Source organism: Danio rerio, chromosome 19, assembly GCF_052040795.2.
Source record: "Danio rerio strain M-AB ecotype USA chromosome 19, GRCz13ab, whole genome shotgun sequence".
Lineage (NCBI taxonomy): Eukaryota > Metazoa > Chordata > Actinopteri > Cypriniformes > Danionidae > Danio > Danio rerio.
This window is the reverse complement of record NC_141039.2, coordinates 29,055,924-29,083,009: the sequence shown is the minus strand read 5'-3', so window position 1 is coordinate 29,083,009 and position 27,086 is coordinate 29,055,924. Positions and strand designations below refer to the sequence as shown.

Genomic DNA, 27,086 nt, shown 5'->3' with positions numbered 1-27,086 from the left:
AGTAACTACTTAGAATACATTACAAAAGCATATTGACAATTTAGCAAGCTACAACTACGTTAAACTCTGCATTTAGACACCCTAGGAACAACCTAGCAACATTATTGCAACTACAAAACCAACCTATGAGATAAAACGCCTTCGACCTTTTCTCCAGGCCAACATTAAAGTTTTATCTAATTGAAAATGTTATATATGACATTAAATACATTTTAATTCATTCCATCAAATTGCTTTGGATTATACGATCCCTGAATGACACTGAAGTGTTTGGTAAATCTGTGTGAAATTGAGCCTTAACTCATTGCTTCAGTTATTGTGATGAAGCCGTGTTGCATCAATGGGAAAGTGTTTGAGTGGATCATCATCTCTAGACGGAGCTGTTTCAGAGCAGGGGTGCGATATTATGTCAGAGGTGAGATATAGTCAAGCATGTATATGTATTTGCCTAGGTTATATTTGCTACTGATATATATATATTTTCCCTACACCTCAGGCATTGACTCAGAAGGACATGCTGCTAACTTCGTCGAGACAGAACAGATAGTCCAGTTCAATAATGCCAGGGCGTCCTTTGTCCAGGTTGGTGTACACACTGCCCTCTCATTCAAGGTTATTTGTGAATGACATGCCAGAATGCATCACACAGAGTTTAATTTTTGCTCTTTCATTGTCAAAGACTCGAGGCTCCATACCATTCTTCTGGTCTCAGAGACCCAACCTGAAGTACAAGCCCAAGCCACTAATAAGCAAAGACACCAATCACGTAAGACTGGCTCATTATGAATGCGAACTTCGTTATTTTATATTATTTCAATATTAAATATTTTAATAGAATGTTTTTTGTAGTATGCATGATTATTAAGAAATAGTTATGATTATATTTTGATTACTTGAGTACACATTTTGCCATGATTATAGTAAATGCTAATGATATGGCATAATAAACATTGTAAAAGGATCTGTCTTTCTCTGTCTGCTTGCAGATGGATGGGCTCAGGAGACATTTTGAGTCACAGGTTCTTATTTATGGCAAGCAAGTGATTCTAAATTTGGTAAATAAATGATCTTCTCCTTCTTGTGGTTGAATGATGCAAAAATATGATGGTTGGTTGTCATTAGATGCAGAGTTTAACATGATTGTGTTATCCTCAGGTGAATCAGAAAGGATCAGAGTTGCCTCTTGAACAGGCCTTTGCCAAAATGGTCAGCAGCATGGAGAATGGATTCATCAAGTACTTAACAGTTTACCTAACAGTTCATTACCGATGTTTTACCGATTTAAAACATGTAAAATATGCCTATAAAAATACAAAATAAACTGCAGCTCTTTCAGAAATTTAATATTCACTGAAAAGCATTACAGTGGGTTGATCACAGCAGCTTGGCATATACAAAAGACTTTTTCGATCAAAACTTAATATTCTCTCCTAATCATTTACTTGTTCCAATCCTGTTTGTTCACAAAAGAAGACATGAAGAAAATTGGATAACTGTAACCACTGACATCCATAGTATGCAAAAGCACTGCAGTGTTTGCGTATTCTGTGTTTGTCTGAGATAATTAGTCTACTGAAATGTGTATATTCCTTGTAAAGTATGAAACTGATTGGTCAGTTCTTGTCTCGTGACTCGCGATTTTCAACCGGTGTGCCTGGAAAATGCGAGTATGCGCGATATGCACTCTAAATATGTTTGTGCCAGCCACGCACCTCCATTGGAAATAACGAACTTGCGTGTGCTATGTAAAGACGTGATATGTGAATGGCCCCATAAGCAGCTACGCTTCTCTTCACATTCAGAAGATACATTTACTCCCGATCCTGCACAAAAATCCAATGAGTTGGACCGCTGTGTTTTTGGGTGCCGATGTCCTCCTTGGTAATGAGGGTTGTCGTAGAATGCATCCTGTTTTAGTGTTCAACAAGGTTCTGGTCGAGTTAAAAGCCATCGAAAGTTCTTTAGAGAATAGACTGCATTTCACAGCAATATTTTTATTTTTATGCTCAATGAAATCAAATTAATGTCAAAATTGCATGCTTATTAACTGTTGTAGCAGAAAACGTTATGTAAAAGAAGATTTTTTTCTTCTAAAAGCTATATTTGTTATGCAAGTAACACAATTACATTGACTTCAGTAACTGTAATCAATTTACACAAATTTAAAATGTAATTCGTTACATTACTGCTTTCCCCAAAAATGTAGTTAGAATACAGTAACGGGTTACTGTGGAATGCGTTTTACCCAATTCTGTTGATTATTAAGAATGAGCAGATATGAGGGAAAAGAGTTGCGACTCAAACATTTTCATTTATGATTCTCTTAAGGTACTTGTGCTAAACATCCTGTGTTTTGTTTGAAAGTGGAAAAAAAGTTTTAAAAAGCAAATGTTCTCATCATTTTATGTTTTTTTTTTCATGTTCATACACTCAAAAATAGTAAAATGTCATTATAAACTCTAAAATAATAGATAATCATGCTACCTAAATAAAATATTTTGGTATAATTTAAGTTCCCTAGTGATTGGTTGCAGCTAGAAGGGCATTCACTGCGTAAAACATAAGCTGGATAAGTTGACGGTTCATTCCGCTGTGGTGACTCCTGATTAATAAAGGGACCAAGCCGAAAAGAAAAATTATGAATGAATATCATTTAAGTCAGTGGTTCTCAAACTGTGGTACATGTACCACTAGTGGTACGCGGGTTTCCTTCCAGTGGTATGCAGAGGAATGCAATGTGTCATATGTACATGCAACATACATTTCAGAATTTATTAAAAATGGTTTATATATGAATATGAAGACATATAGCCTACATTTGTGAGGTCCATGCAGCATTTCTGTTTTGATGAATAGGATACTATTAGTTAACACTTTACATTTAAGTACAGCAGTTTTTCTTTTACTTTTTAAGAACAGTAGCCTACCATTTTTAGTGAACTTATAAAAGCACATTTTATTAAAACGTTAACATTTTATTTTGTTTGTTTGTTTGTCTTTTTACAAATAAGCACAGAACATTGTTAACTATTTATTTATAATGTTTAAAGTGGCTTATAATAATACATATTCTTAATAAAAGTAGTTAATCTACCACGTTTTTAAACTGTGCAGAGCTGTTGCTGCTTTACTGGGCCTGCTACACTACGCTACGTATTTCAATACTGGTCATTGTGGTAGTACTTAGAAACAAATCTGACAATTGGACAATTTTTTTCTGAGGTGGTACTTGATAAAAAAAAGTTTGAGAACCACTGATTTAAGTTATGTGGAAAACACTAAATAAATTACTAAAATCTGTCAGCTAATTTGGTCTAAAGTTTGCAGATATACAATAAATCCTGTTAACCAGCACTCAATTTTGGAGATTTACACCTACCTAACTTTAAATAGTAACAGTTCCTGACTCCAGTAAGCTACAAACACAAATTATGCATCATTGGAAAGAAGACACTTTGAGCTTTACTGTGGTAAAAGATGAAGTTACGTGTTAAAATATAAAAAGTTATACATTATGAAGTTATAAGGAAAACAAATTGTATTGTGTTTGATATTTGTTTTCCATATAAAAACACAGGAAAACATTAATATAATGTCCCAGTAAAGATATGACTTGAAAGCCAAGTATTTAATGAGTTTATATTTTAAATTTGATTAGGTTAGCATTCAAAATGAGATATCTGTAAAAAAGTTTTCAGAGGCTATGTCAATGTCCTTCTCTCCCTTACCGTCAGAGGTACTTTCTCAAAAAACATCTTCCTAAGCTAAACCATTTACAGTTGCTGAATGATTTGGTCTACATTTAAAGTTTATGCATCTTTGGAAAGAAGACACTCTGGGCTTTATTATCCATCATCTAGAGTTTATAATGCTCAAAATAATAATAAAAAGTTATAGATGCTTAAGTAATGTAAAAAACAAAATTCACTGCTCTAAACATTTTATTATTTCATAAACAAATATGTGAAATTTGTTCTGGAGCAACACAGAAAAGTAAAAGGTCAAAAGCCACACATCTCCTGAGTATATGTTTTGAATTTGACATCAATATTATGCAACATGAAATTTCTGGAATTATTTTTCTGAGACAATGTCTTGTGATTTTTCTCCCTCTCCTCGTTTGTGGAGAAGCAGTCCGATGACCACACACACTGACGGTTTCACACTCCACTAATTTTTTTAAGTTTGTCTTTCATAAAAGAAATTAGGGTTTGACTGCAAATCTTGTATTCTCAAAGAGCAGCTCTCATGCAGTGCCTGTAAATTAGTGCCTTACTGAAACAAAGGTTTCTGAGTGTTATAGCACATATTTTACAAAAACTAATATGTTTTCAGGCACTAAAATGAGTGTGTTTTTATGCGATGAATTCCTGATCCCTTGCTTAAATTGAAGGATTATATTCATAAAGACTTTCATATACTTTAATTTTCTAAAATATTCAATTCAATTCACCTTTATTTCTATAGCCATTTTACAATGTAGTTTGTATCAAAGCAGCTTCACATAGAAGTTTATAGTGAATTGAAACCGTGTCAGTTCAGTTTTCAGAGTTTAAGTTCAGTTCAGTTTAGCTCAGTTCAGTGTGGTTTAATATTCACTGCTGAGAGTCCAAACACTGAAGAGCAAATCCTGTGTTAAACGAATTATTTCAATCTAGACAATAGTGTATATACATATTAAAATATGTTTACTACATTCATAAATTGTAACTTATTTCAGTATTTCAACATTACTGGACATTATTTTCAGTATATATTTCAACATTTAACTAGTATTTTTAACTTTAAAATGTAACTTTTTTTTTTTTTGACAATGTAAATTGTTTGAGCTTATTTTCCAATATCAGTTTGAAAGATCAGAAAAGGCCTTTGTCTGCACCTTCCCTCGCTTCCTGACTAGAATAATATTGTTAAAAATAAAATCATGCATGTGTTGATCATATACTTTCTATTTGCAGCCATGTATTGACACTTGTGTCTCTTTTGAGGTACATAGCCTTTGATTTCCACAAAGAGTGCAGTAAGATGAGATGGCATCGCCTCCAGATTCTCGTTGATGCCGTATCTGACATGCAAGAGGAGTTTGGGTTTGTATTCATTTCTCTAGTGTACCTTCTCTTTTCTTTTTTTTGGATGTAGTTGCTATTGGAGATGGCACACAAATGCAGCGTCTGCAAAGAGCAGATGGAAAGTGCAAAATCTGCAAGTCATTTCAGCGGGACTGTGGTCTCTGATGTTGTCGCTCATTCGCTTTGATCTGGTGCTTGAATGCTGATTGTGTAGGTACTTCATGGTGAGCTCAGATGGGAAGGTGTTATCGGAGCAGTCTGGAACCTTCCGCAGTAACTGTATGGACTGCTTGGACCGCACTAACGTCATTCAGAGCCTGCTGGCCAGACGCTCCCTGCAGAGCCAGCTACAGGTGAGACCCCCGTCACAAATAACACCACTGACATTAATTAGCTAGATGTGACGCAGCTGAGGACATTTACGCTCCCATTATAGCAAGCCGACTGTTTTTTCTTTGGTTTCTGCATAGTTTTCATGAGAACACTCTGTTCGGCAATTGATAAAGCTGTCTTGTTCGGTCATGGTTGATTTAGGTACATTTAAAAATAAGTCAATATTTACTCAGACTTTTTCTTCCAAATTATACTTTATCCATTTAATTTGTTCCTCATTCAGTTTTATCTGTGTGTAATTAATTAAAATTATAAAACTTTTATTATTTTAATTTGACAGCAATTTATTAGTTTTAACAAAATTACAATTTTAGCGCCCTTTTGATTTTAATTTTAATGTTCATTACATTATGTTTTTGGTTTGTATAATCCTAATGGTGTTTTATCTTGTTTTAATTAAAAAAAAAATATTCTGTTTATTTAAGTATTTAATTTTTTAACATTTATTTAATGTTTTAGTCAAATGAAAATTAGCAAGCCATTTTCTTACAGACGGGACTGCATTTCCCTAACAATGTGTGTAACTCACAGCTGAACAGCCGTAGTATTATGCATCATTTGTCAAAAAACGATGTGTTGACGAGTATTTCCCAAAACCACATTTGCTCTGTTGCAGATCCATCATTGGAAACATGTTAGTTATAACTTAAACCTCCACAAGACGCTCTAAACGGGGTAGAGTAACTACTTCTTTAGAGAAAATCCCCATAATTGTTTTTGTGCAAATGATATTGTTTTACATGCATTTAAAAAAAACAAATCCATTGTTTGTTTTGATGAAAACATGTATTTGTTTTTAATATTAATTAAAATATATGCAAAAAGCACATATAGGGCCTTTATTTCCTTTAAAAATATTATTGAGAATATCCCATATTCTATTTAAAAACATAAAACCACAAAGCTAAAACATATTGTAATCTCGTAATTCTGAATTCGTTATTCTACTTCGAACTTCATACACTAATGCCAACTGACCCAGCCGAGGCCCGAACATGTGACCTTCTTGCTGTGAGGCGACATCGCTACCTACTACTCCAAAACCTCTAACTTATCTTCTTTTTTTTTCACAAGCTTTAGAGACTAAACGTAGATTCGGCTTTTAAATCATAGGTCACCTTTAGCGTTCATCATGAGCCATGTCTATTTTCAAAATGGCATAAATGTTTGCAAAGTGCACCATGAATGGAGTGCAATTGTCAATATGAAGATCGCTAAAACTAAACTGTAAAAATACTTTGTAAGCAAATTACATGTAAGAGGGATTAATGTTTTTTTTTTAATATTATTTTAAGTTTAAATGTTGGAACGTTAGAAATGAATAGGGCTTAGGGGGGATGACTGAGAATAGAACACAGCCAGGAACTCTGCTTACAACTACAGCTCTAGAGCAGTAGTTGCCACCACACAAGTTTGCAAATATTTGTTGGAATAATGGCTTGGGAAACGCCAAACCAATGAACTATGTTTGTAACAGTGAAACTTGCATCCTTAGTTGGCTAACAACATTTTGCACCCCTGGTTTACTGTTTAAAATATAAACTTGAAAAACAGGAAAAGGATTATTTAAAAAAAGAAAACATCTGTACTTTAGACAACTTGTCTGTTAAATTTAAATTCATAATAAAATTCTATTTACTCTATTTAAAATATACTCTTTATTTGTACATAGTAGTGCTTGTTATAAACAGTGTATCTGTGCATTTCATTATTTTTAACAGATGTATTTGCACTCAAAATCTTTAATCAAATATCCTAACCTTTCCTTCCCTGCTTGAAATGACTCATTTCTGGTCACATGGAATGCCTTTAGGGCGGGGCTGTTAGGCTGTGTCTTGCCTCTGCTCCGCTTTTATCCATTCTTCCAACAATCTTATTGATTCTCAAAGAATGAAATCATGCAACATCTTTCATTTTTTTCTAATTTCAGGATCATTTCAAGTGATTATTGTGGAAGTCTTAACTTCCATTTCATGGTGACTTTAAATTATTAAACACGCCTTTCAAATATTTTTTAAATGTAGTAAAATTTTTATTTTTAGGTTTCTGTTAGAAATATATTTTAGATTTAATTTTCATAAATTATTTTTTTCTGTTTTAATTTTTCTTTATTGTATATTTTTTTTATGTTTTTTGTTTATTTGTTTGTTTTAAATTTAAAAAAGTCTAATCATTCGAATTCATATCAATATTTTATGTATGTCTTACATTTTCAAAAACAATAAAAGCCCTAAAAAGGCTTGTTTTTGTACAAAAGATTAACAGTTTTAGGTAACAATTTCAACTGTTAAATAGTGGCTTGTTACCTGTCTATTATTTAAATATTGACAATTTATTAGTACTTATAATCTATAGAACATATTCTGAAAGATCTTATTTTACATTCCTAATCCTACTCAATACCTAAATACTTATTTTTAAAAAGTACTAAGCAACAAAAAATTAGGAATTTGTTGATGCACGTGTGATAGTTACCGGTTTTTAATGAAGAGAATTGCACGAAAGTGAAATTTAAAAGATGTTTACTGTTAGAATTTTAAAAATTTATTCTTTTTTTTTTTTGGTTGTTAGTAAGTTTTAACTACTGAGATGAAGTCCACTGAAATACCAATACCCAAATACCATAAACATCACGTGTGTAACATCAAAAGTGTGTAAAAGATCGAACAGTTCTGCTTATACAGTAAACCTTGTTTTCATAACTGGATTCTGTGAATCAGGCCACACTTTTTTGCAATGCAGAAGTCTCAGGGCGCTAAATATGGATCCATAAAGTGGTTTCTTATTGATTTATCATCATGTGTACTTCCTCATATTGGGCTGTATGTCATTTCAGAGGATGGGTGTCCTCCACGTTGGCCAGAAGATCGAGGAACAAGCTGATTTTGAGAAGATTTACAAAAACGGTTTGTTTATTTCTTTGTTTAACCACAGATTCCTTTAGTAAACACAAGTTTCCCATTATTGACCATAAAGCATTTACACAAGATTCCCACTGTTCATGAGATTTCTGAAATATTATAGAATTTAAAAAAAAATGTGTTTGTCACTTTGAATTGTAGTTTACAGTTGTTACAATTTTTTGTACCATATTTTTAAATCAATTAAAATTGATTCAATTGAGTTAAACTTTATTTCTTTAGCACTTCTATAGCACAAAATTTAGAACATTCCAGCAAGTCAGGCAGGCAGTAGAGTAGAGGTGGAATGCTGGGGTAGTTCTAGTTAACTTAAAAATGATTCAGTTCAAATCAAGCTGTTCATTGTTATGGTTAGACAATTTTTTTCAGTCCCATTTTATTCCTTACACACTCTTAAACTGGAAATGTAGATTAAGTTAAGCCAGGTTGTACCTGTTAAAAAGCCTGTACCTGTTATGGGTTTTTTAAAAGTGACCTTCCTTGCAGTGTGTAACAGCTCTAAGTGAGGGTAAACATCCAGCTGAGGTTTAAATCTAAAAGTGCACCGCGTCAAAACTTTTGATTCTATAAGGAAAGAGTTAATTCAGAGTTGAATGAATGATTCATTTTAAGTTCGCATTTTTGCCTGCTCATATCAACATTGCCAAATATGAAGTACAGCAGGGATGTCAAACTCAATTCCTGGAGGGCCGCAGCCCTGCACAGTTTATTTCGAACCCTGCTCCAACACACTAACCTGTAGGTTTCAAACAAGTCTGAAGGACTCAATTAGTTTGCTCAGGTGTGTTTAAGTAGGGTTGGAGCTAAACTGTGCAGGGCTGCAGCCCTCCAGGAATTGAGTTTGACATCCCTGAAGTACAGGATCCGGTAAAACGTGAACGCACCTTTCCCTTCAAACACTAGCAGAGCAAAAGGAAATATGGGATTGATCCTGACGCAAGGATTACAGATTTTTCTTATGAGTAATACAATAACAAACGCTGCATTGTAGAATTTGCTGGCTGTTTGTTATTAAATGAAGAATCAGCAAAGACTATTAATGTACAGGACTTTGTCAGTAACTATTACACAGTTTATGTGGACCAGTTTCTTCTTTCCCCGGATCCTGTAAGTGTTTCTCCTTTCTACACAACGTGAAGTGTGATTAAAATGGTTACCTTGTTTTATTGTTGTTGACAAAATATGTATTTACTTGTGTGTTGTAACTTGTAATTGCTCCACGCATATCGGTTTTAGATCAGTGCTTGTTCTGTATCTTTCAGGTTAAATAATTATGGGCTATTTACATATCGTGTCCAAAACCACATTGAAAATGTGACGTGTGCTTCTTCCTTTACTGATTTAAATGTGCTCAACTCACTGCCGTTTGTCACTGCTATGGCCAACAACAGCTGTTTTTACACACATTTTCAAAATAGTTCGACTTTTGCCACTGTGTGGATTAATATTAAATGCGGTCATTGTTATTACTTGGGGTTATGGCCAAGAATACAGCAATATGCTGGTGTTTACCTGCATTCCTTTAATGCACTCCTCCATTAGGCTCACACATATACTCTGAACTCTGGCTACTTTATAACCATGGTGGGCGTTCCTCTCCATCTCAATCTGAACCAAGTCAACCAATCACAACAGACTGGGTCATCGGCCCAATCAGTGCAGATTAGCATCAAGCAAGGGAGGGGTTTGGGAACAAATGAATCGCTGAACAAATTATATGGGAGTCGTCAGGATAATTAGGTAAAAATAAAAGCATATTAAAAGACAATGAAAGTGTTTATTGACATGGCATGCATATCAGCCTGTTGTTGGATACCCCAATCCAAAATATGACTTTTTATAATGCAAAATAAGAGCTCTTTAACTACGGATAACATACTATAAATTATAATAGCTTTGTATTCAAAATAACAACCTCAAAGACTGGATGTTACAAATAGTCGACAGAAAAGCTGAATAAAAAAATTGTAAAACTACAATTAGTTTATCAATATTAGAGAGAGAAAGAGAGAGAGAGAGAGAGAGAGAGAGAGAGAGAGAATTTTGTAGACACAAACATTAAGCACTTCAGATTTTGAAAAGTCATTGCATTGTTGTTCTTTTGTTAGTGGCTATTAATGTCCTGCAAAGCTATATTCAAGCTGATTATGCAAAGCACTAAAGTGGTCTGTTTTTCTGTTTATTAGATGTTATGGAAATTAAGCTTTTTAGTCGGTGAAAGTCATGCAAAAGTCAGGTAAATTGATATGTGGCTTAAAATGGAAACCTTGTTTATTGTTTTCATATTTTATTTCTCTCAGCTTGGGCAGACAATGCTAATGCCTGTGCTAAGCAGTACGCAGGAACAGGTGCCCTGAAAACCGACTTCACCAGGTATGCCATCCGTCTTTCAGGGTTTTTTTTTACGTTTTATTTTTATTACATTTACCGCTGTAACCTCCGACTTTAACCTCAGGACTGGGAAGAGGACTCACTGGGGCTTGGTAATGGACGGCTGGAATTCAATGATCCGTTACTACAAGAACAATTTCTCCGATGGCTTCAGACAAGTGCGTATGAATTGTCTTTATGTCTTGAAATCAGACCCAGTTTGCTGCCATGAATATTAAGTAGTTGACTTTCCCCGCAGGACTCCATCGATCTCTTCCTTGGGAACTATAGCGTGGATGAAACTGATAGTTTGACGCCTCTGCACGTTAAGAAGGACTGGAAGTTTCTTTTGGTCAGTGCTGTCACGATATTGCTTGATGTTAGAGAGAATACAGAAAAAAAAGAGGTCATTAAAAGAGAAGTTTAGTCCAAGCTGCCTGATACAGTCCTAACATTTATAATTCAACGCCACAAGCTGCCGCTGGTCATTCCCTGCATATTTTTTATTCATATGTGTCTGTTATTTGTCCTGCAGCTTCCTGTTATTATGGTGGTGGCTTTCTCCATGTGCATCATCTGTCTCCTAATGGCTGGTAAGATTAAAGCATAATGTGGAATAAAGCAACAGGGTCAATGACGTGACACCCATTTGTTGTTTGGATGCATAAATGTATTCGGAAAGTACATTTGAAATTAAATTTGTGTGTGCTGTGTGCCTAGAATACTCATCTTCACTGATGAGCATGGATTTAGTTTGTTTTTTTAGATCTAACAAAGCCGCTTTTTAATATTTAAACACTGGTATAATCAAAGTCATGTGGTGCAGTCAATATGCGATAACACGAAACGGGAAATTATAATTACACCCCCTGAGAAGATCGCTGCAGATTCTCATGGCTGTGTTAAGGTCAAAAAGTTTCTTAAAATATTAGACAGTATGACATTTCATTAAGGCAAGCTTAGTTGAGGATGAAGAATGTCATGTGGTCAGACTCCACAGCGACTTGATAGTTGTTAATTAATCCAGGAAGTCTTGCTTGTGTGATATTACAAAAATAAATCATATGTTAAGAATATTAGAGAAAACTTCCCTTTTTTGGCTAAATAATTTTAATTATAGAGTGATTCTAACTGCATTACACCATGTTCTAACTACACGTGCTGTGACACATGTCAAAATGGATATTTTTATATTTTTTGTATGTTTTTGTCCTAACCATCCACAAAGGCGTTATTTGAAGAGAACCGGTTTCTGCAATGTCAAAACAAAAGCACAAACTTCTATGAAAATGATCACCTTAGATGAAGATTATGTGCTTAATTTAGTGTTAAATATTGAGATGAATATTTATTTTATTTATTTATTTATTTTATTTTTTGAGTGACAAAAATTGTCAGCATGTGTAGCATTAAAACAAGTAGGAGACGGTGCAGATAGCCTACTGCTACTCAAGGCACTTCAGGCATCCCGAGTTCAAATACATGCTTGTGGACCTTTTCCAATCCCTTTTTCTCTCCTTGCAACTTTCGGTCGTCATTCTGTCCTGTCAAATCATGACAAAAATGTCCCCCAAAAAACTTTAAAAAACACAATTACAATTTTTGTGTACATAATAAACATCCTTAATATTAATATTATATACACAAATAATTATGTATACTTTTTTTTGTTACCAACCTGAATGCAAGCAGTACAATTTTGCCTCTTTTCCACTATCACACTGAACGTAATATCCAGGACAATTCCAGTTGCATTTCTACATAATCCTGTTATGGCACAGCATGATTACAAACCATACTCAGCACAGAATTCTAGGCATGGTTAGACAATCATGCTAAGCCATGCTGGTAGAGAGTGCATATTTGATGTTGCCACTCTGTTGCCTGGCTGTATGTTTCTCAATAGCAGGCTTAAGGCTATTTTATACTTCTGTGTGGAGTGATCGGCATGACCCACGACGCCTGTCTTGCACATAGTCATGCATTTATACTTATGCGTGCTGTTTGCGTTGCTCTGCAATAACACTTTCATAACGCTAGCTGGCGGTAGGTTTTGAAGTTCCTCTGTGTTGTGCTTCTTTGTGGCTGTTTTGTTTTTTCTGAATGCTACCTTTATGTACAAGTTGCTAAAACTTGCTCATTCAGAGGCAGGAGCTGGCAGACGTGCAGCAACAATAATCATAAGGTAAACACAAAACAACAGTTTCCATCTAGAGCTACTTCACGGGGCTCAACACTTGTTAACACTCGCTCCAACGGGTTCGCACATCTCACGGTCCGGCCTACACTCGTCACAGCTACAAAGCTGACTAATTACAGAGCTTGCGCTACGCGTTGTTGCGATGTGAATACTTATATATGTGAATACTAAATGTAGTCAAATTTTTTGAGAGGTGCGCGTCGGCATCAGCGACGGCGTGGGCAATGTGACTGCGCTAAGGCTGCGCCTGAGTATAAATTAGCCTTAATTAGAATTGCACTATTTATTTATTTATTGTTATTTAACAAAGTAAATATCAGAAAAAGAGGCCATGGTCTTTAGTCTCTTTGTTAGAGCAACCAAATCTAATGCGTACAGTCGCCGGTTCGATCCCAGCTCAGAGTGGGTTGGGTGGTGTAGGACCGACAGGGTTAAATTGGTTTCCTTGACCCATATGTGAGTGAGGTTTAGAGGGGTGAGTGTAGCAGAGGCCAGCTAGTGAAGTGCTGTGCAGGTAAACCTCACTCCTCTGACCTCTAAACATGCTCTAGTGATAGACACTAGAGGTCATGGTCTTTAGTCTCCTTGGTAGAGCAACCGAGTCCCATGCGGAAAGTGGCCGGTTCAATCCCATCTCAGAGCATGTTGGGTGGTGTAGGACTGGCAGGGTTACATCTGCGAAACAAAAATATCTGATCATCATCCATATGGTTGTTTACGTTAAACTTGCATTACTAAGGCAATGACTGGCGCATTTGTATTGAATGCCAGAGAGCTTTATTATCTGCACCACACTGGACAAAGAAACCATATCCATGCTGACTGGCCTGTATAAGCACAAAATAGAATGGTTAAGCATAGAGAATCATTCGGATTGATAGTGGAAGAGTGGCTTTTGACAACATGGCTCATATTTTAAACTACATCTGCAAAAAAAATATATAGGACACCCTTATAGGTCATTGACCCTGAAACAGATGTGTGTTACAATTGTACGACTTGATTATTCTTTGAATAATTGTTCTGTACTGTTTATCAGGTGATACTTGGACGGAGACTCTGGCGTACGTGTTGTTCTGGGGCATGGCCAGTGCTCTCACCGCTGCCGTCATCGTGGTCAATGGACGCGAGTTTGTTGATGCACCCAAACTGGTCCAAAAAGAGAAGATGGATTAAATATGGAGATTTCTTATCACTGTTTCCTCTTTATTTTCCCACAAGAGTTTATGATGACCTGCTCTCCGTACTTCTTCAGAAGAGCAATACAACAGCCTGTATTACCTTATAATTTACTATCTGCACTACAAATGTTTTTGAATCACGGCACATGGTGTCCAAATTTTCCCCGCCAATTTAGTTGCATCAGTTCAGAATTACACATGGATTGCTGAAGATTTGCATTGTGGCCATTGTATCGCCTTTCAAAGGCTATTGCGCTGCTACTTTTTGGCGATCGATCTCAATTGACCCGTTGTGAAATTAGAGTTATTGTTTTGGCTCTAGAGTTTCAGCTTTATGATATCGGACACCAGACGTGTGGCCATTCGCCCAGACTATGGGTTGACAGATCAATGAAGGTCTATTGTAATTAGATTGCTAGGCAAGGGAATGTTACACAATGCACCAGTGACTCATCCCTCCGTTATTACCATTTCTGTCCTTTCAAATCTGTCCCGAAATCAGCCTTATGCCTCAGTTATATTTGCGAGTTGTTCTTTGCAGTGGCAGTTTGGGTTTTAATGTGGTTTCCTTTTGTCCTGTCGGCATATTTATGGTTTTGTGTCTCTCATAAATGATAAAATTAGACAGCTGCAGGCCGCGCTGGGGGAGAAAGAGAGGAATTAAGCACTGTTTCTTTATGAGTTTACAGAAAATATGAACAGCACTTTCCTGTGTAGTTTCTTTATGTCTCTTTGTGGACCAATGAACGCTAACAGATATGACTCGCATTAAGTTACTCTTTACTTGGTGGTTGGCGGCACTTGTCTTTAACATTACCAATTCATTACATGGAAAATACTTCTCAGAAAATGCTCACACTTAATTTTTTTTTTTTTTTTTTGACAAGAGTGTATTTTTTAAAAATGTTGTCATGTTTACATGCATGATGATGTATACCCCCCATTCCGGTCAGTTAGTCTAAGCGAAACGCATTTAAATTTTGACAAAGGTGAATGGATTTCTTTAAACTCATCAATACCTTAAAAACCGGATCAGTTTGGTTTCATCTAAACAAAGAATGTAGATTCTGATGCCTTTAAATGTGTTTTGTTGTCACCCGGAAATTATAATATACAGTAACAGAGTCATATGGAACATTTCAGCAGGATATTTCCCGTGACTTTTTCACTGAATTCAGTTGGGGCATATTTAATTCATTTTCTTTAGATGCGGAGATGAATAGAACACACTGGGTGGAAGCAACTCTACATCATGGATGCTTGATATTTACTTATATAAATATGATGTTCAATTTGTACATTGAAAGAGATTAATAATATATATATAGATATAGATATAAAATATAAGTGTGTCATTGTAATAATGTACTGTACAGTGTAGTTTGCAGCAAGATAGCACTTTCTGATTGATCAATCAAAGTGACATTTTTGATCAGATTCTTCCATCACTGACTGATGAATATGGTTTTTCATTACTCTAGATTATAGCTTTCTTTTTCAGGGTTCACTCTGTTTGAAGTGAGTTAAATGGCATATTATCAATATTAATTGTGTTTTTGGACTTGATCCTGGCAGTGTTTTAAATCCCGTTTGATCTTCTCTCTTATCTCTGATCAAGAGAATTTATGCCTCAACCGTACAGTGGGATTTCTGATGACTGTGGACATTTAAAACTATTCATATGGAAAGAGTTTGCAAGACGTTACATCAGTTGTATTTAGTCTATCACTCCTTATCAGTCTCTAGCATCTACTGTTTTGATGGGAAACCACATAGTTTAAGTCCATTGCTCATAACCTTGGTATTATTTGGTTTTGAGTCATTGAGGTGTCTCTTGATACCTTTTAAAATAATTTACAACCACTGTAACTGATGGTTTCTTGATGAAATCATGTTTAATAAATGATACCTATAAAGTTCAACTTGTTGTTTCTTATTAATACAAGCAAACACATCTATGATGCAAATCTCTAGTTGTACCATGTCTAAAAAGGTTCTATGTCTTGCACCTTTTTGTCTTGCACCTTTGTCTTGTACAACTTGCCTTGCCTCTGTTGGATTGAAACAGGTTGACCGTGGAGCCATTTGAGTTTAGTAAAATCATAATAATTGTAATTACTTCATAATACAAGCAATACTGTTAAAAGGTCCAAAGAGTGTCAAGAAAAATCACATAAACCACACCACAACCAGCCTGAAAGTTAGGATACGTTTATACTTTCTCGTTATTTGTGCCAAATTCTGACCCTTCCATATGAATGTTACAGCACCGGTCAAGCAGAAACTGTAGCTTTAGTTAATTGTTAGCTGACACAAGCGTCATCGGTGTGTTCTTCTGCTGCTGTAGCTCATCTGCTTCAAGGTTTTCACGTGTGTTCAGAGATGATCTTCTGCAGTCCTTGGTTTTAACAAGTTGCACACTTACATCCGCAAGATGTATTGAAGATGGTTTGGAATCTACAGTTTTTAATTTCTTAGAATTACTACTTTAAGTGGTCTGCTGAAACATTATAAAATGTAAACATCTTAAAGACATTTTAAATGTCTGTAAGTCATTTGTAAGTTTGCACGCTTTGGACAAAGGTGCATGCCAAATGACTTATCAAGATGTAATGTTTATATAATGTCCAAACAATTGTCTAATAGACATTTTGCAGAAGGATAAATGTTGTCTAATAAATATCCAGATGTAAACACAAACACCAAATAGACTTCTCTGTGATGTATATGTCCAATCAAGGTTTGCAAAACATACATTTTTGTCACTGCAATGCAGTTCCTCTGGAAATTAGATCAAAATTGGAAAAACCATTACATTAAAACAAAACAACCAAGAGCAGCTTTCAGACAACGATCTGTATTTTTGATCACCTGTCAGTAAATTAACTGAAAGGACTGGGATATAACAAAAAAAAATCAGCTGAAGAAATCTCAGGAGACATGAATTGAACGCATCTTTCAAAGACAGTATTATCCAGATGATCTATGCAGTCTTAGCTTCAACCACTTACATTATTTATTTAATTAATATTAGTTTAGTAATTAATACTAACTATAACATAATATCATATAGTGAGATATCTTGACCTCCAATAACAGAAGTATGTTAAAATGTGATGTCTTTTAACAGAAATATTAACAAATAAAATTGGTTGGTGACCTTTCTGTATTGTACTTTAATAATTTGCACTTCTATATTCTTTTGCAAATCAAATATTTTCTATTTACACAATTAAATAAATCTCAGCCTTTGTAGTTGTCCTATCATTTTCTATCATGAATTTACAGCGCCTCCATGTGGTTATACAAATATCCGCCAAGTAATTAATAATTTAAAAGCTTACTTACGCTTCTAAAATGATTAATTCACAGACTAAACAGTGCCATTTTAATTTGTACATACAAATGCATTTAACTAAATGTAATCTTATAACAATTTCAAAATGATGTGTTTCAGATTGCTCTGCCTCACACGCATGCGGGTCATGAAGTAAACAAACCATCTTGAAACAGCCGCCATTAAGCGTTACGTCGCCAAGTCAGTTTATGTTGTCCACACGGGGCTTTTATTTTGAAAATCATCTCTCGGTTTGGAAATCTCCTGTGAAGTTTTCCGACTTCATTTCATTCTGCGTGTTTTACTGTAATTGTTTTAAAAACACTGGGAACACATTATAAATATGTAGTAGGTATGACCGAAAGCAGACCCACAAAGAGAAAAGACTTCTGTACGGTTAAACGAGATCAGCTCGATAGTTTTAGTTTCACGTTTTCGCTCCAGCAGTGATGTGGACGGAGCTGAATTGATCTCCAGACATCATAACGTGTCTGTGTACTGTACCATTTTTGATATCTTCTCTCGAAATCAATCAAGTAAGTTCACATTGCTCATCGGAGTCGTGTTTTAGAGTAGCGAGAACAGCGTGTTGTTAGTCTGGCTGAAATAAAAGATGCTACAGTGTTGAGCTACTTTAGCTACAATGTTATAAACGTGCAATAACAATGACCATTTGTGCTTCTGCTTTGTTATTAGTGTCATAAGATCATTCTAATTTTGAAAAAAAAATGTTTCTGTTGTGTAATTTTACATATTACGTGCATATTTACTAACTATTAACATCCACCAGTAGCACAAATAAAAAGATACGTAAGAGGTTAATGAAGGTAAAATGTAACTTCCACATTGATTTGTTGTTTTATTACAGTAATATTAGCAAATATTTTGTATTATAAGTTTTAAAAATATATATAATTTTTAAAAGTTTCACTAAAGTTTACACTTTTCCAGTTTTGTCGAAAGGGTTTTACATTAAGGGTTTTTAGGATATGTTTGGCTATATCATTCAGTTAATAACAAAATACAGTCTACAGCAAACAAAAAATTCAACAAACAATTCATTTATTTATTAATAAGTAAATATTAATCTTTTCATGTATTTTTGTGTGTGTTCTTATTTAATACTGTTAATATAATAAATGCCCTATTTCCTTTAGCTTCCAGTGCTAAGATCATGGATGTGGAAGTGGTGAGTTTCCGTTTGCCTGGACATGGAGACACCACCCTAAATAACATGAATTCCCTGCGGTCGCAGCAGCACTTCTGTGATGTCACCATTATGGCGGGGGGCAGACGCATGTTTAGGGGTCACAAGGTTGTGTTGGCGGCTTGCTCTGCATTTCTCAGGGACCAGTTTCTCCTGAACCCCTCTTCAGAGCTACAGGTGAGGGACTTCTCATGCACTAGAATTACTAAGTTGGAATTTCATGAAAAAAAATGTTTTAACAATAACTGGTATCCTGAAAATAGGATACAAATTAAACCCAAGTTGTCCATATTGAATTCACTGTGCAACAGACTTAATGCAGAAAGAGACATCGGTCCTGTATATCACAGTTGTGCATTGCAGGCAAATATGTAATTCATTCTTTCCATTCGTGGGCGCTCCTCATTTCTGAAAAGTAAATATTCACATAGACTTTTATTTATTAACCAATTTCAACACCTCATCTAGCTATGAGAACTGACTTGTTACTTCGATTTTTTTGGGCTCTGATATGCTACCAGAACATTGTGTCTCTAAAATATAGCAACGCTGTCTCTAATCAATGGTATGAGTTCAGAAAACCTATTTGAGTTAAGTAAATATTCTCGGGAAATCTTAGTGCTGAAATAAAAGTTTGCTCTGTTTTCATATTTGTTTTCTAAATGTGTATTCATCAACACATACAGTCGTGGTCCAAACTATTGGCACCCTTGGTACACATGAAATGTTTCCTGTATTCCTTATTTCTTTATTCTCTAAGTAAAGCTGCCTTCGTTCAAGTAACAATTGAAATTGTTGGTTTGATTGTGAACAAACAGTGGCTCTGTCTTTCTCTTTCCAGCAGGTTTCAATGTTGCACAGCTCAACAGTGGTATTTGAACTCCTCCAGTCCTGTTATACAGGGATACTGCAGTTCAGCGCCAAAGAGATTGTGAACTACTTGACTGCTGCCAGCTACCTGCAGATGGAGCATGTGGTGGAGAAATGCAGAGGAGCACTGAGCCAGTACATGCAGCCCCGGAGTCGCAGTCCCATTGTAAGTATCTCAACCTCAAATAATGGTCACTATTACAGACCTTGTTTCTTCTTAATTAAAAAGTTCAGCCAGAAATTCTTGAAAGTACTGACTTGTTAAAGATATTTGATGTACATTTACATATATGCAGATTCTTAACACATGCAATGTTTTAGTAGTTTGGGTAGAGGATGATTGCTCATTTAAGTTGAAAGGGTCTGTCTTGGAAATCGACTTTATCCCTTGTTGTCTAGGTAAAAAACAATGCTCTTTCGTTGCATACACACTTGTAAGAGTGCATTAAGGTGATGTTTACATTATTCCATTTTTGATTCATTTCACTAAATTGAAACTCTCTTTGTAGAGCCTGGAGTTTTTATTGTGTTTCAGAAAAACGATCTCTGTCCAAACTTTACACACCAATAGATGACCATTTGCGCTCACTGGGTATGCATATATTTTTCCAGCATCAGGAATCTGACAAATCAGAGAATGCTTTGAAATAGTCCAGAGATGTCAGAGAGCGATTGTGGATATCCATACCTCCATTTTCAAAAGACTGCTTTTTAGTCCATCCTTCGTTTTTTTTTTTGCAAGTTGAAGATTCCAGAGTAGTGTGGATGCCTGGCATAACCATAACAAAACCTATTCAATTCAATCTTAATTTCTATAGCGCCTTTACAATGTAGATTGTGTCGAAGCAGCTTCACATAGAAGATTATAGTGAATTAAAACATTGACTACGTTTACATAGACACGAATAATTTAATTTTAATGTGATTAAGACAATACTCTGATTAAGAGTTAACCATGTAAACAGCGATTTTTGATTAATTTAATCAGATTAAGGTCGTTATCGAACTAAAGAGAAATCGAATTAAAATGTGTGCAGTATGCCGATTTTATTCGCATTATTGAAGTGCAGTGCAGACATGTAAACACCTTAATTGAACTATTACCGTCATGTAGGACTTTTCACCGCGTTTTGCAACAAGATAGTACACACAAACACACACACACACACACACACACACACACACACACACGGCTGTTTGACACTCTTTGCTCTTACCCAGTCAGTGCAGACCACAGACATCAATATCGTGAAATGCTGAGTTTTTTTTTTCTTCCATTCAGCATGCGGTATGAACTTCCATTAAAAACAAAACTTCCAGCAGGTCATAGTTGCATCCAATATCTCGTTTGTCACTGAGGGCATGCATGAAATGTTTGTGAATGAAAATGAAAGTTCCAAACTGCAGTTAAAGTCCACAAATTAAATAATGAAACACCCGAATTTGCATGAAACTTCGAATGAAATGCGGATAGTGCGTTGATGCAATAACGTTAATCGAATTATGCGTTATAACATGCAAAACGCGATCATGGTAGAAACATTCAAAAAGCAACTCATGTAAACACCCTAATCTTATCATTGTCTTAATTGGATTAAAGCAAATAATTCAATTACTGATGTCCATGTAATGTGTCAGGTCAGTAAGTGTCAGTTCAATTTTCAGTGTTGAAGTTCAGTTTAGTTCAGTTCAGTATGGTTTGCGCCTATGCATTTTAACACAAAAATGCATTAGTATAAACAGCACCTGAGGTTGAAATTTGCAGTTCCAGTGCGTTAACAGCTTTTGTCAAACCCATAAATTTAGTTCTGGGAAGCAGAGGTCCGAAATCAGGAAGGATGTGACTTAAGTCTCTTTTATGTTTGGTCTTTAATCAGCTGAATGGCTATATTTTTTGTTCACTGTCCTCTACAATATTTCTTTTATTGTTTCAGTGACCTAGAGGGCATTTTACTATTGAGATTGTCAACCAAGGTTCATCCTAAACCCTATATAAATTAAATCCTGGCTTATCTGTAATTACGCTTCACACTGCTTGTTCTTTTGGGTCTTTATTTTTAACTACTGTTCTATAAGCATGAGTACAATGTAAGCATGGGTAAAATGTGGAGCTAACGCTATTTTCAAATTACAAGGGTCTGAAACATTTTAAATGTATTAGGGTACAAAGCTGTGTTTTGAATCATGATATCCCAGGGTTAAGTGCTGTGTAAAAAGCATATAGTGGGTACCGAAAGTATTCAGACCCCCTTCATTTTTTTTTACTCCTTGTTAAATTGCAGCCATTTGCTAAAATAATTTAAGTTAATTTTTTCTCATTAATGTACACACATCACTCCATATTGGCAAAAAAACACAGAATTGTTGACACTTTTGCAGATTTATTAATTTCGGCTTAGTCCCTTTTATTAATCCGAGGTTGCCACAGCGGAATGAACCACTAACTTATACAGCATATGTTTCCCGCAGTGAATGCTCTACCAGCTGCAACTCATCACTGTGAAACACTTATACACTCCCATTCACACGCATACACTACAGACGATTTAGCTTACCCAATTCACCTGTAGCACATGTCTTTGGACTGTGGGGGAAACCAGAGCACCCGGAGCAAACCCACACAAACATGTGAAGAACATGCAGACTCCACACAGAAAAGCCAACTGATCCAGCTGAGGCTCTCACAAGTAACCTTCTTGCTGTGAGGCGATTTGCTACCCACTGCTCCACTGTGTTGCCCTTTTGCAGATTTATTAAAAAAGAAAAACTGAAATATCGCATGGTCCTAATTATTCAGACCCTTTGCTCAGTATTTAGTAGAAGCACCCTTTTGATCGAATACAGCCATGAGTCTTTTTGGGAAAGATGCAACAAGTATTTCACACCTGAATTTGGGGATTCTCTGCCATTCCTCCTTGCAGATCTTCTCCATTTCTGTCAGGTTGGATGGTAAATGTTGGTGGACAGCCATTTTTAGGGCTCTCAAGAGATGCTAAATTGGGTGGCTCAATCAGGGCTCTGGCTAGGCCATTCAAGAACAGTTACGGAATTGTCGTGAAGCCACTCCTTCATTATTTTAGATGTGTGCTGTATATTACTACTCATTATATTTGTTGGAGCTTAAAAGTGTAAATCCATTTGAATACCTCATCTATTCTGCAAAAGATATTTTGTGGTTCTTGGTTGAAGTTTCCCTATAAAAATTATTATTACTCTTTCAATTTCTTCTTTTTCTTTGTCTTTTCCTGTCTGTTTTGTCCCATTTATATCTTCAGACTGTGAAGTCAGAAGACCCTCAGTCTATGCCGGTGATTGTCAGTGGAAGTTCCCATTCATTGGGGTCTATTTCATCACCTTCTGATACTGCTTCACTGCATCCTCACAGTTCAGGAAAGGAGCTCCAGGGTTGCGATGCTGAACTTTCCAACATCCATCACAAAGATGACAGTGATTTGGTCTTACATCATGTAAATATCTTTAAATGCTATAAACATGCTAATAAATATGATATATTATATAAAGTGTATGTAGGTTTGTTATGAGTCTTGATCTCAGAGGAGCACACAGCAGAGCCTTGCTAATGAATACTTGAATATAAACCATTTCTCTATTGCATGCTTGTCAGATCGAACAAATTCAAAAAAGTAGGGTAGATCAGGTCTTATTTTGGTTGTTTGCTTCTAACAGGTTCACCTAATTTGTTTTCACCAAACCAGGTTAGAGAATCAAATGCATCTGGCCACTTAGAGGGAGACGATCTGCAGGACAGCGACATCTTTCAGGTGCACATCGACGATGATCATCAAGACCCAGAAAAGATTACTGGTGGTGAGGAGGAAGACAGACATGCAGTTGTTGTGTTAGACGACCACTGTCAGCTAGACATGGGGGTAGAGGATTCCATCATGGAAGGGCGAGCTAAAGGTGGTGGCTTCCGCGGTGCAGGTCGTATATGGAGACGGAGGCACGGAGAGCACAGGGGAGGCAGAGGAAGAGGCTTCAAACACAGGAAGCGATACACATTAAAGGACCGCAAGCTCTTGGGTAACTATCAGGAGGCTTGGCGCTTTCCAACCCCGGATGAGATCATGGGTAGCTTCGGGGCTGACTTTGGGGCTGATTACTTGTCCAATCAGCATCTCGCAGATGGCTCTGTCCGCGTTGAGTACAGAGCTGGAGAAGAACAAGGAGGAGAGATTGGCCCTGATGGAGGTCCAGCACACTTTGGTGTGGAAGCTTCTGCTGGGGCTGAGGGAATGGGAGTAGGAGCACCTTCGAATCAACGTGGAGCTGCTGACGAGTCGGTGGCAGTGGTGGGATCCACGTCCTGCGTAACAGGACCAGTAGTGTGTGAGCAGTGTGGACTAGCATTTTCCACAACGCAGGACTTAGCGATGCATTCCCTGTCGACGCATAGGCTGTACGTGTGTCCATGCTGCGGGAAGCACTTCAGCCACTCCAGTAACCTCAACCGCCACATGATTGTCCACCGCGGGGTGTCCAAACTTCACTCCTGCCCCCTGTGCCACAAGACCTTCACTCAGAAGTCAACACTGTGCGACCACATGAACCTGCACAGCGGGGAGCGCCCACACGTTTGTGCATACTGCCATGTCAGCTTTGCCCACAAGCCTGCTCTGCGGCGCCACCTGAAGGAGCAGCACGGAAGGACCACTGCCCAAAACTACCTGGAGATGCAGCGAAACAATGAGAGTGGAGCTGGGGGAGGAGTTTAGATCGTCAGAGTGGGTTGTTACAATAAAATCTGAATTTACCTTTATTTACCTTCTCAATACACATGTGTAGGCTTAAGGCCAGTTTAAACTTCTGTGTCGAGTTTATGTGGGACGTCTGGCATAACTTTTGCACAGTCGTGTACCTTAACACAGACCCTGGCACACACCTCCCAAAAAATGTAACTACGTGTCGTCACAAAGCAGAGTACAATATTTGTGATTGGCCAACTTGGTAGAGGGTAGGGCCTAGGGAGCGGAGCAAAGCTGATAGCGGAGGTTGTTGAACAAGTCTTAACTATGTGTTCACACCGAAAGCGGTGAAAGTGTCAAAGGCGCCGGAAGTCATAAGTTTTTAATGGAAGCCAGCGGCAAGGTGCATCTTCGCCGGTGTGGGCATCAAGGAAAGTTGAAATGAAGTCAGCTTTATGGTAATGAGCTATGATACGGTTTGGCGGCAAGCAAATGGAATGTAGAAGCCCACCACTTCAGAGGATTCCAGGGAACACAGTCCTGGTTCCAATCACAGTTGTTTCCAAGGGTTTGATTATTGTGGTTGCCTATTTTCCAATTATTTACTATGTTTTTTGATTAGTACTGGAGAGTTGATGTGCATCATTGATGTTTTTTTTTTTTAAAAAGGAATCTCACTAACTATAATGACAGTACAAGACAGTATTGCTGCTTCAGAATATTTCAGACATATGGACACATATTGGATAAGTGGAGCAAAGCCACACCACACACAACAACTTGATCTTCCATAGTTAAATTTGATAAAAATTGTGCAACATTTGTACGCTAGAAAGCATGTTTTATGTGGAAATGTAAGTAATTTGCCGCAACAGCCCCTTTAAATGAGCTCAATGTAGCAAATTTTGATGCTCTCGCCGACAGAACTTTAAAGGCAGACCACATTGTTGTCAGGGCGGCAAGAGTGAACTTTGACTCTTTCGCTGCCTTAGGTGTGAACGCACAGTTAGTCTCACAGATGGAAACTTTTTTGTGTATATTTTGTGATTAAAGTTGTAGAAGTTTCACTGGTACCTGTGTCTTTCTTCCCTGAATGTGTGTTTGAGCCACTGCCACATTATAATCACATAAGCATCGGCTACATATGTGCCACAAGGTTTGTGCCTTGGGGTACGTTGGTAACTCGACGCAGAAGTATAAATCAGGCTTTATCATGCATCAGTGCACATTAGGTAAAAATGTACGTCTTTGTAACCAACATGTAATGATTTGTTTGTTTCAAAGTGATTCAGAATTATCAGTTTGCAGGCTGAACACTGCCAAAGCTTTTGAACTCTAAAGCCTGGAAAGACTGAATGATCTTATACTTATTTGCAATGTGGTATATGCACAGCTATTGACTTTCAGCCAGTGATAAACTTACGGTGAAAGCTTAATCTGACTATTTTCAATTTCATAAGGTTCCATTTACAGCATTGATGTTTTAATGTGGGCGAGGCAGTGGTGCAGCACTGCCCAAAACTACCTGGAGATGCAGCGAAACAATGAGAGTGGAGCTGGGGGAGGAGTTTAGATCGTCAGAGTGGGTTGTTACAATAAAATCTGAATTTACCTTTATTTACCTTCTCAATACACATGTGTAGGCTTAAGGCCAGTTTAAACTTCTGTGTCGAGTTTATGTGGGACGTCTGGCATAACTTTTGCACAGTCGTGTACCTTAACACAGACCCTGGCACACACCTCCCAAAAAATGTAACTACGTGTCGTCACAAAGCAGAGTACAATATTTGTGATTGGCCAACTTGGTAGAGGGTAGGGCCTAGGGAGCGGAGCAAAGCTGATAGCGGAGGTTGTTGAACAAGTCTTAACTATGTGTTCACACCGAAAGCGGTGAAAGTGTCAAAGGCGCCGGAAGTCATAAGTTTTTAATGGAAGCCAGCGGCAAGGTGCATCTTCGCCGGTGTGGGCATCAAGGAAAGTTGAAATGAAGTCAGCTTTATGGTAATGAGCTATGATACGGTTTGGCGGCAAGCAAATGGAATGTAGAAGCCCACCACTTCAGAGGATTCCAGGGAACACAGTCCTGGTTCCAATCACAGTTGTTTCCAAGGGTTTGATTATTGTGGTTGCCTATTTTCCAATTATTTACTATGTTTTTTGATTAGTACTGGAGAGTTGATGTGCATCATTGATGTTTTTTTTTTTTAAAAAGGAATCTCACTAACTATAATGACAGTACAAGACAGTATTGCTGCTTCAGAATATTTCAGACATATGGACACATATTGGATAAGTGGAGCAAAGCCACACCACACACAACAACTTGATCTTCCATAGTTAAATAAATTTGATAAAAATTGTGCAACATTTGTACGCTAGAAAGCATGTTTTATGTGGAAATGTAAGTAATTTGCCGCAACAGCCCCTTTAAATGAGCTCAATGTAGCAAATTTTGATGCTCTCGCCGACAGAACTTTAAAGGCAGACCACATTGTTGTCAGGGCGGCAAGAGTGAACTTTGACTCTTTCGCTGCCTTAGGTGTGAACGCACAGTTAGTCTCACAGATGGAAACTTTTTTGTGTATATTTTGTGATTAAAGTTGTAGAAGTTTCACTGGTACCTGTGTCTTTCTTCCCTGAATGTGTGTTTGAGCCACTGCCACATTATAATCACATAAGCATCGGCTACATATGTGCCACAAGGTTTGTGCCTTGGGGTACGTTGGTAACTCGACGCAGAAGTATAAATCAGGCTTTATCATGCATCAGTGCACATTAGGTAAAAATGTACGTCTTTGTAACCAACATGTAATGATTTGTTTGTTTCAAAGT

General features: G+C 36.8%; 2 protein-coding genes across 4 annotated transcripts in view; both read left to right on the top strand.

Annotated features, from left to right (window-relative positions):
* The window catches only part of sacm1la (SAC1 like phosphatidylinositide phosphatase a), a 40,814-nt gene extending 24,758 nt beyond the window's left edge, over positions 1–16,056 (top strand). The window contains exons 8-20 of one of the 2 annotated variants that reach the window (XR_015515991.1): positions 314–415; positions 497–582; positions 680–766; positions 987–1,055; positions 1,156–1,290; positions 1,381–5,087; positions 5,284–5,422; positions 8,299–8,368; positions 10,684–10,756; positions 10,839–10,932; positions 11,013–11,105; positions 11,289–11,346; positions 13,993–14,145. Coding sequence is in view for 1 of the 2 variants with exons in the window: in NM_001044878.2 (NP_001038343.2) it covers positions 314–415; positions 497–582; positions 680–766; positions 987–1,055; positions 1,156–1,235; positions 4,989–5,087; positions 5,284–5,422; positions 8,299–8,368; positions 10,684–10,756; positions 10,839–10,932; positions 11,013–11,105; positions 11,289–11,346; positions 13,993–14,129 (1,187 nt within the window). In the remaining variant the exon portion in view is untranslated. Of the gene's footprint in view, positions 1–313; positions 416–496; positions 583–679; positions 767–986; positions 1,056–1,155; positions 1,291–1,380; positions 5,088–5,283; positions 5,423–8,298; positions 8,369–10,683; positions 10,757–10,838; positions 10,933–11,012; positions 11,106–11,288; positions 11,347–13,992 lie in introns of both variants that reach the window. The other variant, NM_001044878.2, reaches the window with a different exon arrangement.
* A 1,651-nt stretch (positions 16,057–17,707) lies between these two features.
* zbtb12.2 (zinc finger and BTB domain containing 12, tandem duplicate 2) lies at positions 17,708–26,872 on the top strand. Of its 2 annotated transcripts, none has more exons than XM_087294577.1 (5): positions 17,708–18,007; positions 18,629–18,855; positions 19,523–19,714; positions 22,824–23,015; positions 23,265–26,872. In XM_087294577.1, the coding sequence occupies exons 2-5, from the start codon at positions 18,646–18,648 to the stop codon at positions 24,282–24,284; spliced, it is 1,614 nt and encodes a 537-aa protein (XP_087150703.1). In that variant the 5' UTR covers positions 17,708–18,007; positions 18,629–18,645; the 3' UTR covers positions 24,285–26,872. The 2 variants fall into 2 exon arrangements, with proteins under 2 accessions (XP_087150703.1, NP_001038349.1); NM_001044884.1 differs by having other exon boundaries at positions 17,739–18,007; positions 19,520–19,714; positions 23,265–24,688.
* The last annotated feature ends 214 nt before the right edge of the window (positions 26,873–27,086 follow it).

What these genes read in the sequence shown, in the direction of transcription:
- zbtb12.2 (NM_001044884.1), top strand. Translation starts at nt 18,646, where the DNA reads ATGGATGTGGAAGTGGTGAGTTTCCGTTTGCCTGGACATGGAGACACC. An exon ending in ACCCCTCTTCAGAGCTACAG is followed by an intron (nt 18,856 to 19,519) that starts GTGAGGGACTTC and finishes TTCTCTTTCCAG; the next exon opens with CAGGTTTCAATGTTGCACAG. An exon ending in CCCGGAGTCGCAGTCCCATT is followed by an intron (nt 19,715 to 22,823) that starts GTAAGTATCTCA and finishes TTATATCTTCAG; the next exon opens with ACTGTGAAGTCAGAAGACCC.